General features: G+C 35.2%; 1 protein-coding gene across 1 annotated transcript; it reads left to right on the forward strand.

Moving 5' to 3' along the window:
* Positions 1–7,926: 7,926 nt before the first annotated feature.
* Positions 7,927–8,491, forward strand: LOC128567624 (40S ribosomal protein S3a-like). The gene has a single exon (XM_053564977.1). It carries the CDS (start codon positions 7,997–7,999, stop codon positions 8,432–8,434), a length of 438 nt encoding a protein of 145 aa, XP_053420952.1. The 5' UTR covers positions 7,927–7,996; the 3' UTR covers positions 8,435–8,491.
* Positions 8,492–18,098: the final 9,607 nt, after the last annotated feature.

The raw sequence follows: 18,098 nt of genomic DNA on the forward strand, positions 1-18,098 counted from the left end.
CAGGTTATACTGTTTGCATTTGCTGGGTAAATACTCTCTAATAATAGTGTCCCATCCCTAAGAGGTCCGTCACACACCATGGCTACATAGCCCCCTCCCTCTTTTCCTCTCTCCACACTCCCATCCCACACCCCACCCCCACCATGTACTATATCAATTGTCCTCTTATCAGAATTGAGTATATTGGATTCTTGCTTCTCCATTCTTGTGATGCTTTACTAAGAAGAATGTATTTCAACTCCAAATTAATACAAAAGATATAAAGTCAGCATCCTTTTTAGTGGCTGATAGTATTTCATGGTATACATATACCACAACTTATTAATCCATTCCTGGATTGGTGAGCATTTAGGTTGTTTCCACAATTTGGCAACTATAAATTGAGCTGCAATAAACAGTCTAGTGCATATGTCCTTAGATACTCAGTAATGAGATTGCAGGTTCAAATGGAAGGTTTAGTTTGAGTTCTATAAAGATCTTCCAAACTTCCTTCCAAAAGGGCTTTATTAGTTTACAGTCCCACTAGCAGTGTAAAAGTGTTCCCTTCTCTCCACAGCCACTCCAGCATCTGCAGCTTTGAGTCTTTGTGATGTGGGCCATTCTCACTGGGGTTAGGTGATATCTCAGGGTGGTTTTGATTTGCATTTCTCTGATAATTAAGGATGATGGGCACTTTTTCATATGCTTGTTAGCTATACATTTGTCTTCTTTAGAGAAGGTTCTATTCATCTCACTTGCCCATTGATATAAGAGATTCTTGGCTCTTTTTTTGTTGCTTAATTTGAGTTCTCTGTAGATTCTAGTTATCGAGCTTTTGTCCAATTCATAATATGCAATATCTTCTCCCATTCTGATAATTGTCTATTTGCTTTGGTTGCTATTTCCTTAGCTGTACAGAAGCTATTCAGTTTAATTAAGTCCCATTTATTTATTGTTGTTGCAATTGCTACTGGAGTCTTCTTCATAAAGTCTTTCCCCAGGCTGATACCTTCAAGTGTTATCCCTGCATTTACTTTGAGGATTTTTATTGATTCATGCCTTAGATTTAGATCCTTTATCCATCTTGAATCAATTTTAGTGAGTGGAGAAAGGTATGGGTCCAGTTTCAGTCTTTTACATGTTATTATCCAGTTCTCCCAGCACCACTTATTGAATAGAGATTCCTTCCCCTATTCACTCACCCAGTGAGTGTTCATGAGTTTTCTTGTCTGATTTATCAAAGATCAGGTGACTGTAAGATTTTAGTTTCATTTATGATTTTCTATTAGATTCCAGATGTCTATGACTATATTTTTGTGTCAATACAATGCTGTTTTGATGACATGGCCTTGTTGTACAGTCTAAAGTCTGGTAGGCTAATGCCCTGGTCTTGTTTTTATTACTAAGAATTGCCTTAGCTATATGGGATTTTTTTTTTTATTTTTAGTTCTATATGAAATGAAAAATTATTTTTTCCAAATCTTAAAAGTATGATGTTGGTATTTTAATGGGGATTGCATTGAATCTGTGGATTGCTTTGGGAAGCATAGATATTTTAACAATGTTGATTCTTCCCAGCTATGAGCATGGTATGTTCTTCCATTTGTTAATATCTTCTTCTATTTCTTTTCTTAGTATTTCATAGTTTTCTTTATAGAGGTCCTTGACCTTTGTTGTTAGGTATATTCCTAGGTTTTTCATTCTCTTTGAAGCTACTGAGAAGGGAATTGTGTCCTTGATTAACTTCTCATCTTGGCTGTTATTGGCTTATACAAAGGCTACTGATTTGTGGACATTGATTTTTATATCCTGAGATATTATTGTAGTTTGCTATCTCTAAATTATTATTCCTGCTAATTAGTAATTCATTTTAACCATATAGACAAAATATTAGCCTGTCTTCAGGACCCAAGAGCAAATTACTAGACTAGATCTAACCATTTTATTTAATTTTTCCAAAGGCCACATCATCTGTCAATGAATACTCAATAAATTAGAGTGTTGTTTTGTCCTATGTCAATGACAAAGAGCATGGTGCTTTGCAGAAAATCTACACAAAATAAATATTGCTGCACACTTCAAGGTATAGTATGATGAGAAATGGAGAGAAAAGTAAGAAATATAAATATATAGAGTTCCTATTCTATCCTAGGTGTCCCTTAAAATACTAAATACACAACAATTACCTGCCCTCATGGAACCTAGTATCTCACAGAGAAGACACACACTAGTCCCCAGTGTTGGAGCATTTGAAGAATTACACATAGTTATGTTAGTTTATTAGTTTTTCTACAACTTCCCAAGAATCAGTTCTCCCAAGATTAACTTAAGTCTTAAAATTTAATTCAAGGGTTTTTTTTTTGTTTGTTTGTTTGTTTTTGTTTTTCTAGATGGAAAAGTGAAGATGTATGTTAAGCCTGAAGCAAAATTCCTGGATATTAGAAAACTAAGTCCAAATCATCTCTCTCAATTCTGTGGCACACAAATAAGAGGTGTCTGAGTGGCTGTGACACCATGTGAAGTATTTTTATGCCACACTCCAGGCTCCTTTTAATCTGAATTGGAAGTCCAGAGATAGCCATGAAGTCCTGGGTTGCTTTCTGTACAAACCAAGAAAAATAACTTACAAAATATTTTCCTATGAAAGCAACAATATTACGAAGTTTTACACTTTTCCTAATAATACACATTTCTAAGAACTTTTTAGAACTGCATTCAAAAGCAGTTTAAAATTACAAAAGATAGTCAAGATAATTATTTTTAAAATTACATACTATTTTAGTAGTTTTCAAAATGTGGTTTCTAGAGCAGTGGTAGCATAAATAGCACCTGGAAACTTGTTAGAAATTTTCAGATCCTGCCCAAGATCAAATAATCAGCAATTCTGATGATAAGACCCAGCAACTTGATTTGTGTTAAACCTTGCATATTTCTCTGATGCTGTTCAGCTGGGGGTCAAAGTTTGAGAATCACTGTCTAATGCTGACCATATGAACATTATCGACTTTGGCCATTCATCTTATCCACTAGAATTGTCTCTAAATGACTGAGTGGTTTCCAGAAACCACTTTATTTATTTATCCAGTTTGTTTCCTAGAAAATAAACTGTCCTTACCATCCATTGAGATTATCCAAGAAAAGTATGCAGCATTGTATAAAAGCAGTTTAGTTGTTTTAACAAAAAAGCAGGACTAGCACAAGGGGATGATTTAGAAAGAGGTAATGTTTTTTTTTTTAATTTCAGACTAATATGAGGATACAAATGATTAATGTATATTGTTTGATTTGCTAAGGTAAAGTTGTAGTTGAGCCCTTCATCCGAGGGAGCTATTAGGTGACAGTTTATCAAACCCCCCCCCAATCTCTCCTTTTTCTTTTTAGTTAAAGGACATTCTTCTTGGTAAATTATCACAAGAATTTTATTAAAGCAAGTACCCAATGTACTCAATACTAATATGAAACCAATAGAAAAACAGTGACATGCCCACACGAGAGATAATGATTATTTGAATAAATAATAAACTCAATCAGTTTTACAATATGGTTATGCAGAAATCTATGGCTTTAGGGCCCAAATTTAATAGAAGTAGATTTTTATTTTTTTATTTTCTAACTCTCATTCTGCCACCTTTTCTTTTTTCTTTTTTTTTTTTTAATTAAATCATAGCTGTGTACATCAATATGATCATGGGGCATCATACACTTGGTTCATAGACCATTTGACACATTTTCATCACATTAGTTGACATAGCCCTCCTGGCATCTTTTCTTTATAACATATACACAAAATGAACTATCCAGTGGAGCAACTTAAGTATGCACTTAGTTTATGCTTCACTGCTGATCCTAAGGACATTTTTCACCCTTATCACTTTATTGCTTTGCTCTTTTAATAAAAATGCTAACTACAAAAACTAAGAAGCACAGGCACAAACTCCCAAAGTAGAGGGGTGGCATTTTTACACTCTGCATTCCACGTGGCTATAGATTGAAAGGGAAGAGTGCTATCAGAGTCGCTCTGTCTTGTAGGTCTCAGTTTGCCAGTTCTATTAAAATGTTCTTTTACTAATAAAAAATCTTGTAAGAATTTGATATTCATAAAGTAGTTACTTTTTTTTGAAGGAATAAATGTCTTGCTTAGAAAATCATTTTTAGGTACATTGCTCCATCTTTCAGACTCACAAATTCAGGATAATGGAAAAGAAGACAGTTGTAGTTTTACTAAATGAGTGAATATGTGGAAATACGACATAATCAAAGAGGTTTATGCCTTTAGTGCAAGTGGTTAGAATTCTAAATAGTCCTAAAGTTCTCTTTCTATTGATTTACATTCTGATGAAAAAGCCCTGCTCTGTAAACCAGGAGAGAACAAGCACGCAGACAGATAATACAGCTATATTAGCTGCTGCATCAGCAGTTCTCTGCTCTCAGATTCATGCACAAAGGAATTCTCCCCTGACATCCGTTTGTGTGCCACAAGCAAGACAAACAAAGGCAATCTACTCACAGCATAAATTAACCATCTATTTCTTGTCACATTACCAAATAGGTTATAAACCCCCAAAAAAACTGTTAAGCATTTTTCAGAATAAAAGCCTGAAAAATAACATACAATTAAAAAAAATTAACAAAACTCTTGAAATGTTTAACAAGATCCTTTTGAAATGAAGTGGCATATTTTCATTGCATGTGCTCTGGACTTTATTTTGATTATTTCTTGTTAAATGTCCTATTCCCTAGTGTCTGGATGCCAGGGAAATAATTTCCTATAAACTCTCTCTTCATTAAATTCTGGCAGATGGCAAAGAGGATATATTAGCTATCTTGAAGAAATAAGAGCATACAAAATACAGAGATTCGATTGTTTAAAGATTGAGACCTCCGTCCTCCTCATACCACCAAAGTGTTCTGTCAGTAGAACCCAGAAGAGTAGCCTGCCCTCATGTCAGCCAGATATTAATTATTTCTCAAAATTCAGAAGAGCTGTTCTACGTTCTCTCGCCTTACCAATTAAAAAAAAATTAAGTTTCCATAGAGGATGGGCTGACACCTACAAAGCAGTTTGGGAAAAGTTTGTTGTCAGGAAATCCTCAGACTGATTTTTCAGATAGTACATAGTTTCTGCCCATTTTAGGACAATGCAGAAAACCATTATTTTCCCACAGTGAATCATCAGTTGTCAGGTAAAATGACGTGGCTTTTGTGACATGTCTATCCCCACTTAGATATTCATAAAGTATCTACTCAGAAGAAATCTGAGTGATGGTAGTAAGGAGATGACTCGGAGGAATTTAGGGATGGCCTCAAAAGAAAAATTATAGGGTTATTCTGACTCTCAAACTTCATCCAGGCAGGGATGCTTCTCTAGGTCTGTGTGCAAAGAAAAAGTCTGAGCTACATCATGTCAGAAGGAATAAAGGCCTTTTAATCAGGGATCGTCACAAAGGGTGGCACTAAGGTCAGGAGTTTTTATGGGAAGAGGGAATTCTATCAAAATGCTACTCAGCTGTGTAACAAGCATCTCAAACTCAGAGTAAACCACTTGTCTTCATCTTCCTACCACCCTACCACTCACTCCGCCCTCCCTCCCCCCACAGGCTTCTCTGTGCCCCTGGAAGACAGAGTCATCCTTTCAGCTGCTTAGGGCAAACACTTCAGAGGAATCTCTGATCTTTCTCTTCTCTTCACCTATTGCATCCAGTATCTCAGGATATACAGTTGGTTCAACTTTCAAAAGAAAGCCAAAAATCTGTTTTTATATTTGTAGTAGCTATTATCATCTCTTTTAGGAAATCTAGAACCTCTACTCATACCAACATACCCAGGCAATGTATTTAATAAGTAAAACAAAACAGAACAATACAAAACAAATGACTCTTCCAAAAATTTAAGACAGATAATGTCATACTCCTGTTCTTCTGCCTCCCAGAGCCTTTGTACTGGATGTTCCTGTTGTCTGGAGTCTGTCCCTCTGCTCCAGATACTTGCCAGGCAAAACCCCTCTGCTCCATGTCCTTGCTCAAATGTCATCTTTTCAGGAAGGCCTACTCCTCTTAAGTCCTCTTTAGTCTGATTTATTTTCAGTAATATTTATATATTAACATCCCATGTAATTTACTTACTGATTCTGATTTTTGCTTGTTTCTATTTCTTGTACTAGAATACACACTTCAGAGTGCAAGGGATCGAGGGCTATTGTGTTTACTAATGGATCCTAAAGTGCCTGGAACCATCCCTGGCACATATTAAACTTTTAATAAATGTCCATTTAAGAATAATGTTCACCTATCAGTATGGAGGATTATATTCAATACTATTATGGACATTATAGTTCTAAAAATATAATGTTGGATACATGTACAAACATACAGATAGAAATCTAGGTTTCCATAATTCCTTTTGAGTTGTTTTCCCATCTAGTTTATAAAACTATTATTGGAGAGATGAAACCTCAATAGACTCATATGGAATGATCTACATTAAGTACTTAAAATATAGGAAAAGGAGCTGAAGTAAGAGATTACATTAAACCCTTGAGTTTCTGCAGCTGCCTAAGATGAGTTCTTACGTTCCTCATTAGAAGTTTATTAAATGAGTCAATTTCCTATTTTCTATAATGCATTCTCCAAAACTTTTATTGTGGCGTATGTTTTTAATCTGCAGTTATAATAATATAGTTATTAAATTAAATGAGTGCATTTAGCATAATTATCTTAAGTAGATAAAATCTATCTTTCAGCCATTTGGTTCCAGACTGCATTCTTTATTCAATTTTATGTTGATGATAGAATTCCCCTTTGCTGTGAGCCAAAGCTCTTGATCTACCCATCTCCTAGCTCTATTGAACTTGTCAACATATCGTAGGAAATAGCCACTAAAAAAGAAGGAATATCATTTAAGAGTAAACTGAATTGTGTCGTGTTAGATGATTATGATGTTTTTTCGTATCTACCCTGAAAACGACCTTTTTAAAACTGTCTTATTTTTGTGAAATGTTCCAGCCAGTGATACAATTAGGTATAAAGAATATAGAACCACAGGAAGACCTTTGTAACACACTGGAGAAGTTGTAGCAAGGTGAAACCTCAGCTCAGGCATTGCTCTAAATCGTGGCACACATTTTCAAGGTAAGACTTTTTTTCAGAGGAAAGTTGGTACAGCCTTCTCTCCCCTCAGCAAACTCCCCCTTGTGGCCATATTATAATGACCACTTGACCTGTGGCCTTGGAGAACATAAACTTGCTTTGAATTCAAAAGAAATATCACCACCTAACTGATCATGAGTTCATCTATGCAAGGTAACCTTAGTACCCAGAAAACTCGATTCGCTGAATTAGCAAATTTTCATCACAATTCATGACAACATTTTGTGGCTGTCCCACAGCTAATTGGAACAGCTTTTAAGAGAACAAGATCTGGAAATAGACTCTTCCCACAGCTACTGGGCCTATAAAGTGAGGACAGCAATAATGCCCATCTTCTAGAAAACTGAGAATTAAAGTCAAAGCACCTAGCACAGTACTGAAGTGTACACCTTAATAAATGTTCACTCTTCATGTTATATCATTTTTACTGCCAGTTTGGAAACCAGAAATTTTCAGACTAATTTAAATTCATTACATAATTGTGTGTTTTTTGACAAACAAGGTACTGATCTAGAAACAAAAAAAATGTATTCAGTTCTGGTGTAAAATCTATAAATATTTTCTACAAATGAAACTGTGTCTGGATTAAGTAAAAATGCTAGAATTCAGAAGACCAGCCAAAGTCTGTAAAAATCAACTGGTACTATCCAAAAAATCATGCTTCAGATCACAGGGAGGTATACTGTTCTTTTATTTCAGTTTAATTTATTAAGCACTAAAAAGTCAAAATAAAAAATCAAAATCCATTTAGCTATTTTATTTGCTTTATTTTAAGATTGTAGCCCTTTTGGCTCGCTGAGCACCGTCATGGCAGTCGGCAAGAACAAGCGCCTTACGAAAGGCGGCAAAAAGGGAGCCAAGAAGAAAGTACTATGATTGAAGCTCATGTTGATGTTAAGACTACTGATGGTTATTTGCTTCGTCTGTTCTGTGTTGGTTTAACTAAAAAACGCAACAATCAGATACGGAAGACCTCTTATGCCCAGCACCAACAGGTTCGCCAAATCCGGAAGAAAATAATGGAAATCATGACCAGAGAGATGCAGACCAATGACTTGAAAGAAGTTGTCAATAAATTGATTCCAGATAGCATTGGAAAAGACATAGAAAAGGCATGCCAATCTATTTATCCTCTCCATGATGTCTTCGTTAGAAAAGTAAAAATGCTAAAGAAACCCAAGTTTGAATTGGGAAAACTCATGGAGCTTCATGGTGAAGGTAGTAGCTCTGGAAAAGCTACTAGGGACGAGACAGGTGCTAAAGTTGAACGAGCTGATGGATATGAACCACCAGTCCAAGAATCTGTCTAAAATTCAGGCTTTTAATAATGACAAATAAAGAATCCTATTTGTGAAAAAAAAAAAAAAGATTGTACTAACTATACTAATTTGAATACAAGTCAAGTCTACTGTACTACTTGATGAATCAATAAAATTTCTAGGCATGATAACAAAATAAAAGATCCATATTAATGTTGGAATGAGCATCTAGGTATCAGAAGATTAATATATGTATCTTTTAATATCTGACATACCAAATTGTTCATATCTATATAGATTTTTACATAATTCTTTAAAGCTTTAAACATGCTTAGTAGTATAGAATAACACTTATAATAGAATGAAATTATTCAAAGGTACATTTTTTTCTTTATGGACAATTACACTGTGTTCAATTTGCCAAGCAATTACTAAGGAATTCTGTGCACAAGCTCTGTGCTAAAGGGACACAGGTAACACAGAAATGAGTAGCATATGGCCTATACCTCCAAGGGGATGAGGGATACACACAAAGAAATAATTAAAATAGCAAGTGAAACATGCAATTGCCAGAGAGCTTAGTCTCTAAAAATGTCTGTCTCAGTACGGGAAGGGCAGGGACATTTAAGCAGAAGGAAACTGGTTCCTGAGAAGAATAAGACAATTTTGGAAAGATGAGGGGAGGAGAGTTTTGCAGGAAATTGGACTAACATGTACAAAGTAACAGTGCCCAGAAAGTAGTCGGTTTCATTCAGATTCTCCAAGCAGTTCTCTGTGGCTGAGACATAGTTTGGTATTGTTGCCATTGTCACACCTTTGGATTGTGACATAACAAAAATATATATTTTTTGATTTTTGGTTCTGGCATTTTACCAGTATATCCCTTCATTAAATCCTTTTACTTTAACCTGAAGGGTCTGGATGCCCCCCGCCCCAAACAGATCATACAGATACTAATGTGCACCCAAAAAGACAAAAAAAAAAAAAAAAAAAAAAAAGAAAGAAAAACACCCTCTATTCCCAGCTATTCTTCCAAGCCTTTCTCTGTGGCTTTCAGTTTGAACAGTCATTTGTTCAATTTCTTTCCGGTAAACACTCTGTGATTGTGATCATTTTTGGAATGAGCTTGTTTTGTCTACTTTCTGTGGTACATTGCATTGAATTCTACCTTGCATTCTTTCCAGTGAATGACAAATGAACAAAGTGGCTGTAGGTAAATGTACAGAATATTCTGGAAGGGAAAAGTAGCTTGCTATGTGGTTCTCCTTACTATTTGTTAATCTTCTTATCCTTGAGGTAACTCAAGAGGCTCTGAATTCCACTTTTACAGGAGGAAGGAAAGGAAAATAAGAATAGGCTCATGTTTGGAGGTTTGGCCCCTACAAAGAATAATTTTACAAGGAAAACTGAAATATGAGAACCAAAGCAATAGCCCTGTACATACCTCAAATGCTAAGGGGAACAGAATTGTCCCTATTAATATCTGAAATATGGTTCATTCCTGGTATACTGAGCATTGGAGCAAATGTAGTATACTTTTGTATCCTACTTTTATACCCCTCCAAGGCTTACAACTTTGGAAGCATAAGGAATTAATACCAAATAAAAGATTGACAGTCTCAAGGATGTCAGAAGCTGCAGTAACAGAGGAGATATATATATTGTTAAAAATGCTTCATGGTAAGTAAATTTAAAAAATAGGGTGGAAATAGAAAATATAAGACAAGAGTTTACAAGAATATGTCAGACACTCCCTGAAAATTTCAAAAATAAGAACAAAAAATCCAGAATGGCTCACCAGGATTATGCATGTAGGGAAAAATTGATGATATTCAAATTATTATTAATATCATACCATTTACTCATAAGCAGGAAGGCGTATATTTTTATGTCAACAAGAAAGGCCACACATTTTTATAGCAACAAGAAGATGGAAAGAATAATGGAAATATATACTTGAGCTATATATGTGCATGAGAGAACCTTAAGGGTTTTAGATATATTTGATCCTTAGAAGAATCGCCTAAGGTGGGTATAAACATTTCTATGATTCCAGTGAGAAAAATCGACATACATAGACCTATTCCCCATGTCTCATTCAAACAGGTTGAAATATATACATGTTAACTACTTTGTTTCTGATCATTCAGATAGTAAATAACAGAGCTAGGTTACAGAGAGGATAATCTTACCTCAAAGTTTCTGCTTTTCTCATAAAATAAGGAGGTGCGACTGTCTCTTAGGTTATAGCTTAAAGTGGAATTCTAACGAAAGTGACCACCAGACCCCAAATCCATAACAGAAAAGAACATTCTCAATTCCTATTGAGACCTAAAAATTAAAGTTGCCAGATTTAGCAAGTAAAAATACAAATGCCAGTTAAATTTGAATTTCAGATAGGCAATGAATTTTTTAGTATAAATGTGACCCAAATATTTTATGCTAAATAATTTATCTGTGGTTTATCTGAATTTCAAATTTTGCTGGGTGTCCTATATTTTATCTGGCCATCCCTACTCAGTACAGAAATTATGTCACTCTCTTTATCAATCTGTATCAAAAATATTAAAGTAGAAAAAAATTCAGTGTTGACACTCTAACTCATAGGACTATTTTCTGAAAATATTAGATAATGGCTGTGTGTTCTATGCTGCTTTCACTGTAGCAACAAATATGCTCAGAATTTTCTCTGAATTTTTGAGTAGGTCTACAAAACAGATGAATTACTGGGAAAAAGGGCTTCGGAGAATCTTTAGTAATTCTGTGTACCTCATTGTAAGCTGTTCCAGGGATTCTCTAGCAAATGATTCACTCTGAAAACAAAAACAAGAGAAATAATTGATGTTTACTGAGACCTAGTTACCATCATTTTATCCCACAGTGAAGCTCAACTTCTTCCTAACATGGCTAGACAAAAGATGAACTTATCATTTCTAACAGGCACTATAGCAACAGAAAAATTTAATGCTTTTAAATGTAAAATTACTGAGTTTGACATGTAATTAAGAAATGTGAGTTCACACTGACTTCCTAGTATTTAAGATTGTGCACTGTGCTCAAAATCCTACTTCAGATCTGTTGCATTCTCTCTTCTCTTTATTTTCCTGAAGTTTTGGGTATGAATACACTTACAGAAGTTTTAAGTCATTCCAGAACCACCACAGCATCTGCTCTTATTGTGAATTTCCTCAGTGTGTGGTTTTACAAGTAAAGCTGCAGTCTCATTTTTCCCTTGAATTTGCTTTAGAATCATGTGCAAATTCTGCAGCAGCGCCTCTATACACAAGAGAATAAACGTATTGAAAGGCTAAGTTTTTGAGCCAGACTGCCTGGTATCAAACCCTGACTGTGCCAAGGTATCTATGTGTGACCAAAGAAAATTATTTTGTTTTACCTGGCTACAATTGTTAGGAAGATTAAAAGCACACAGGAGAGTGCTAAGCATATACTATTTTCTCAATATGTGTTATTTACTTTATTTTCTTATCAAAAAATATTCTTATTACATAGGATATTTTACAAAGATAAATGTCAGTAATTAGCCTGTGACTCATAGCAACATATGAAACAATTTTGGATCTTAATTTCCATTATAGTAAAAATGAGGGGATTTGAGAAATGATCCTTAAATAGTGACATGTAAAATAATCTATGATACTTAATTACAATTGCTGCTGGTAAAATGTGGGACCACACCTATGGAGCATATGACAAGGGTACAAGTCAAATCTGTCAAGTGTAGGAGATAAATGTCTTAGCACAATAATCAAGTAAATGAGGTGAAAGCTATGTTGATTGGTTTGATCTAACTATGTCAGATTGTCTAAAAAGAAATCAACACATTGTACCCCACATATGCATAAATGTATTCATGATCAAAAAAAAAATTGCTGCTGGTCATTGTAATAAAATATCCTAAAAATATATAGAATAAAATTAGCAATCATATTGCAGAATTGGAGTATAGGTAATAAAGTTCCAAAGTTAAATCTTCCCATTCACTGATTATGTTTCTATCTAAATCTTCTGGTTTGTAATCATTCTTGAGACCACAGAGAGATGAGGAAGAAGTTATATACTAAAATCTGTAAACTTGAGAGAAATTAAACAATCCAAGAGGCATAGTCCCTTGCTCAAATTAGTTAGCAATTTTGTGACTGTGGTAGCCATTACCCTAGGATAGCCCAATGCCTGCCACTCCTGTGAGGTACATGAGTTTCTCCTACTGAATATGGGCTGGACTCAGTGACTTGCTTTTAATAAATACAGTAACTAGAAATAGTGGTGTGGCTCCTTCTCCTCATTCCCCTTTCTTATTAGCCAGCTGACAACAGGAACAGCCAAAAGGAAAGGGCCAGCTGGCAAGGAAGTGAAGGTTCCTGCCGACGGACATGTAGGCGAGTTTGGAAACAGACTCCAGTCAACTCTTCCAATGAACGTTGCCTGACTACAGCCTCATGAGAGACTCTAGTTCAGAGCCGTACAGCTAAGCTGCTCCAGATCCCTGGCCCTCAGAAACTGGGTGAGATAATTCTGTTTTTTAAAGCTGTCAATATTTGGGCAAATTTGTTATGCATGACCAGTTAAGCAATGCAGAGGCAAAATCGTTACTAGAACATCATATTCTTACTGAGCTGATGTCAATTTCTCTGAGTAAAGTGTGAAATCAGTATTTGTTTTTTCTGTTTTCCCAACAGTCCTTAACAATGACTTAAAGAGAGTTGAAATTATTAGTTCAAATAAATCAATTATTAGTTTAAATTAGTTCAAAGTTGAAGTTGTTATTTCAAATGGACCCATTACTTAACTATAGGAATGGAAAGAACCAAAGTCACTCCTCACTTACCAACTACTTTGGCCACAGGTGCATTTCTGGTTATTTACTCAGGCTGGACTTAAACAGGGCAGACTTCAAAGCTACCTCTTCGGTTTGGCGTGGATAAACAGTTCTTACAAATCCTGCAGGTGATGACACATTTTGCAAACGCAGAATTCACAGGTGGATTGGATTCTCTATATTTTGACAACAAAACTCCAAACATAAAATAGATTCTATTTTTTAGAGAAAAACTATTTACCTAGCAATTTTTTCAGGTAGATCAGGATTTTAATCTTGGCTGAACTGTGAGGAAGCATACTAGTCCCTCCCAGGTCATCAAAATCATATCAAGCTTGGACAAGCATAAAAGTTGAGGTAAAGGGGCATTATGTCATCGCTGGTGTACAAGTAGAGAAAACCTCCCAAAAGTTGATTTTCATGAGATTTCAGGAACTTCAAGCCACATTCAAAGCTGACTACAACATTCTAGATTTTAAAAACAGATTGAATACAAATGCATTTGGAAAAAGAGGGAGACAATGGAAAGAAAACTCCATGGATGAAGAAAGATTTGATCCAAAAATGACAGTTGCCATGACTGTCAAGGGAAGGGGACAATTCCGATTATGATATGGCATCTTCATTCAATTTGTCTCCCAGGTATTCCTCACTTGGATTCACTCTTGGATCCCATGAATAATAGAGGGGGGCTAAATAAACCATGAAATAACTGGTCATTAAAAACTGTCGCTTATTGGGAGCATTGCCTTTGACTCACTTAGCACAGAAGAGTACCAAGAACAGAGAACTGTTTTTCTTTCTTCTTTTTTTTTTCCTCAAAAACTAACCTGCAAATTGTGGCCGTGTTTTGGGGATGGCTCTAGGAGGGGTCCAGTGGTACCCAGAACAGAGCACAGGATATGCCAGCACAACAAAATCTACTGGAGATAACCTTTGGAGCACTGTGGTGTCCAGAGAGCAGTGTAATCTTCCAGGAAAAGTGCACTGTTTTGAAGCAAATGTGTAGCAACCTCTGACAGCTCCCAGGAACACTGTGGAGGTGGGGCCTTGGCAAAGTGGAGAAAAGTGCCAATGAAATCTTAATAATTGCAACTGCCTTGACTATAGAGATGTTTTCAGGCCAATGAGGCCTTGGACAAATCAGTCTTCATGCGCTTATGCACATTTAAAACAGAACACTGAGGGAGGAAAGAAGAAAAACACTTTCTTGGAATTGGGATGGATAGATGCAGCTAACGGATGCAAGGGCTTAGGGAGACACACTGCAGCTACGGAGATGCAAGGCTCAGGAACTTCATGTGGGTTAGTATACAGAAAGCCTGCATTATATTCACATCTTATTGCTGCTGGAACAAATTACAGCAAAATTAGTTGCTTAAAACAACAAAAGTTCATTACATTATCTGGAGGTCAGAAATTCAAAGCCACTACTGGAAGGCCTTCTTAAGCCGACCCTCAGGAAAGAATACAGTCCCTGGCCTTTGCAGCTTCTAGAGCCTGCCTTACTCGTGGCACCGTCCTTCAAAGCTGGCAGTGTGACCTCTTCTCTTCTCCCTGCCCTCTACTTCTGTTTTTAGGTCTTTTCTTCTCTAATTCATAAGAATGCTTGTGACTTCATTGGCTGACCCAGGTAATCCTGAATAGTCTCTCTATATCAAAACCCTTAACTTAATTATATCTGCAAAGTCTTTTTTAATATGTAAGATAACATAGTCCAGGTTCTGAAGATTAGGACATAAACATCTTTGGAAAGGTACATTCATTATTCAGCATACAACATGCATATATAGGACTCATAAATTTATACCTTATAACAAATTCTGTTCTCTTCCATTTTTTTTGCTTTTCCAGGGAATAATTTTTCTTCATTGTTTTTAAAACTCAGAATTACAAGTTAAAGACCCTTTTTAAATCTCATTTAATTATTAGATCCATGACCTTCTAAGAGTTCATTTGTTGTCACTGGTATAGAACAAAGGAAATTTTGCCTGAGTTATGAAATGTCAGAAGATCTGTTTAATTCAATGAATACACAACTCTATGATTCTTGCTCATAAGCCAACATTTCAAAATTTTCATGATGATTCTTCTTTTCCAGTGTGGTTTTCCTATATCACAGCTTTCTGAATATAATAACATCATCATCCTTAATTATAATGACTCCTAATCTGCCAGCCAGTGATTATTTTTCTTTCCTCATTCCTGACTTTTTATATTTAATATTTTTTCCCTTTTCTATATCAGTTAACAATTTTAAATTAATTTTCCCATTTACTGTGTGATTAAATCTTAAAATTATCTTCAAATTATATAGAATCTCCATTTTTTAAAAAACTGCTTTCTTGGGGACATATATATGTATAAACTAAGGAATATCCCAACTGTGAAGATTTTACCACTCAAATCCCATTATAGCATTACAACTTCTGTTCAAACAAACCACAAGTGTTTCTATCCCCATTATCCCAATAGAGACAGATAAAAGGAGCTTCCTCTTTAGTAATCTGGCCCCATTTCATGAGCTATTTTTTCAAAGGACTACAGTCTAATATGCTAATGCTAAGATAACTACGTAACATTACTGTGGATGAAAATCTGGCCAATTACACATTTTCACAGGCCTACTATTAAATTTCATGTAATTGCTCAATTCTTGCATAACGTGAGCTATTAACGTCGCTTATCATGTAGCATGCCAGTATTGAATTTCCATCTAAAGGGTTATTTAATAATGGCATTGAAATAAAAAATGAAATCTCCAGACCCTGAGCGATATTACTGCTTTTACATGCTCTGCAGTCTGTAATAGGCTATTAGATAAAAGATAGGAATGTGTTCTGGAAGAGCAGGCCCATTGACAATGAATAAAGGGCATGATTTTATTCTTGCTTTGCAAAGAATGATGTCTGTATCTTTCATAAAAGAATTATAGTCTTCAAAGGCTTCCGGACTTATATCCTCATATAGCTGGCATACAGCTCTAGTTCTATACATCTTAAGCAGGAGAGACAGAAACATTCTAGAATATTTAGAAAAGTATCCAGGAATACAGATGTTTTGAAATGTTTAAAGCACCTAGAATTGTCAGGAAGTATTATTCACACCTTCCACATTTAATGAAGAACAGGAAAAAAGAAAATATTTCTTTAACATTTGTAAGATTGAGTGCATATAATTTCTAAATTAATTTATGGTAACAAAATAAATATTCACAGTATACATTTTTAAAATTATTAACCTTTTATATATTTCTAACTATATTTTTGTTATTTTGAAGTAGAGAATAACCTCTGTAAGTTGACCACCCAAGGGACTGTAAGAAACTGGTCCTTGTAGGGAGGTGGTCAGTAAAGGAACTAAGTCCACTGTACTGATAACGTATATGTGGTGCATGTCCAGTCTATGAAAATCAGGCCAACTTCTGGAGGTGGTCAGTGTAGGGAGAAGGTTGTCTATGGAGGTTCTCCTGTGTGTTTCTCAGTTACTCAAATATTTAGCAATGGTACAATTTCTATATAAATATTGAATGATTTTTTACTATGTTTTAAATGCTCAAAAATAAATACATTAATAATCCTCAAAGAAGTTGACTGTCTGATTTCTCATTAGTTATGCATTCAAGAGCAGTGCAGAAAGAATTTTTAACATCTGCAAGAGCCAGGGCTGTTAGTTAGAACCCAAGCCAAGCACACTTCATTTCTGTGGTTCATGCACCCTGCGGCTCTTCTCCATAAGAGGGAATTTGAAAAAAGGCAATTTGCTTATGTTAAAAAATCATAATGTAATCTCAAGTTACTATGGTGATACTCTAGAGACTTGTAAGGATTTAAAAGTGGCATATGCTTCCTGTTTACATTCCTCATTTGACATTCTTAGCTGACAAAAGAGAAGTCATTAAACACATTTGAAAATTTTATGACGAACTTGAAGTATTAAGCAAAAAGAAAATTAATAAAGAAACTTGCTATGCCCTTTCCAGGTACCAAAAAGATTTTGAGTGTAATACTGCCCTTCGATTTGCAGAAATCACTTGAATGCTGAATATTGAATTTTATGTCTTTCCTTTATGCTTGTAAAGGACAAACTGCCTTTCACCATTGGAATCAATTCAATGACTATTCATAGTCAATGTCTTTAACAGGACCTGAAAAAGAAATATACACATTAAAAGGAAAAAAGAATTATCTTGCTTATGTGAGGATGGGCAGCCATCAGAACATAGTCCACTAATTAAGAGTTAACTTCCTTCACAAACATATTGTGGCAATTGTTTAAAAACAAAAGAGGTCTCTTTTATTAAGGCATTAGTGTATACAAAATAAGGAAATTGATTGAGTCAGAAGAGAGGATCTGTCTGAATTTAAAAAGGAAAATTAAAGACAGGATCATGGTTTGCCTATCTATCACAGCAAAAATGTTATTTTAACAAAGTAATGGGGATAATTACCTTGTTCCCATGCAAAGCCCGGATTGACTTACTTTGTAAATTCAGACAACTCCATTAAGAGCAATAACTACAAAAAGTTTGAAAATATGAGTGGACTACTTGAAGTTGGCTTATTGATCTTGATTTAGATGCAAGGACAGAACAAAAACAATTTTAAAAGGAAGTTGGAAATAAAGATCTATTTGCCTTATTGCAGGTTTGGTGTAGAGCTGAGATTTCCTAAAGTTCCTGAGATTCAAGATCTGTCCCAAGACATTCTACTTGTATGAAAGGTAAGGAAATAATCAGTATCATTTCTTCTTTTCTTTACCCACATAAAGGGTATTAATGTCACAGAAAACATGCTGAGAAGGCTTATTTCAGGTAAAAATGACTAACTTTGAAATATGTGCATTTATCTATAGACAGTATTCACATGATATATCTCA

This window comes from Nycticebus coucang, chromosome 16, assembly GCF_027406575.1.
Source record: "Nycticebus coucang isolate mNycCou1 chromosome 16, mNycCou1.pri, whole genome shotgun sequence".
Taxonomy (NCBI): Eukaryota; Metazoa; Chordata; class Mammalia; order Primates; family Lorisidae; genus Nycticebus; species Nycticebus coucang.

Bases quoted from the DNA above. Each gene is read 5' to 3' on its own strand.
- LOC128567624 (XM_053564977.1), top strand. From the start codon at position 7,997: ATGATTGAAGCTCATGTTGATGTTAAGACTACTGATGGTTATTTGCTT.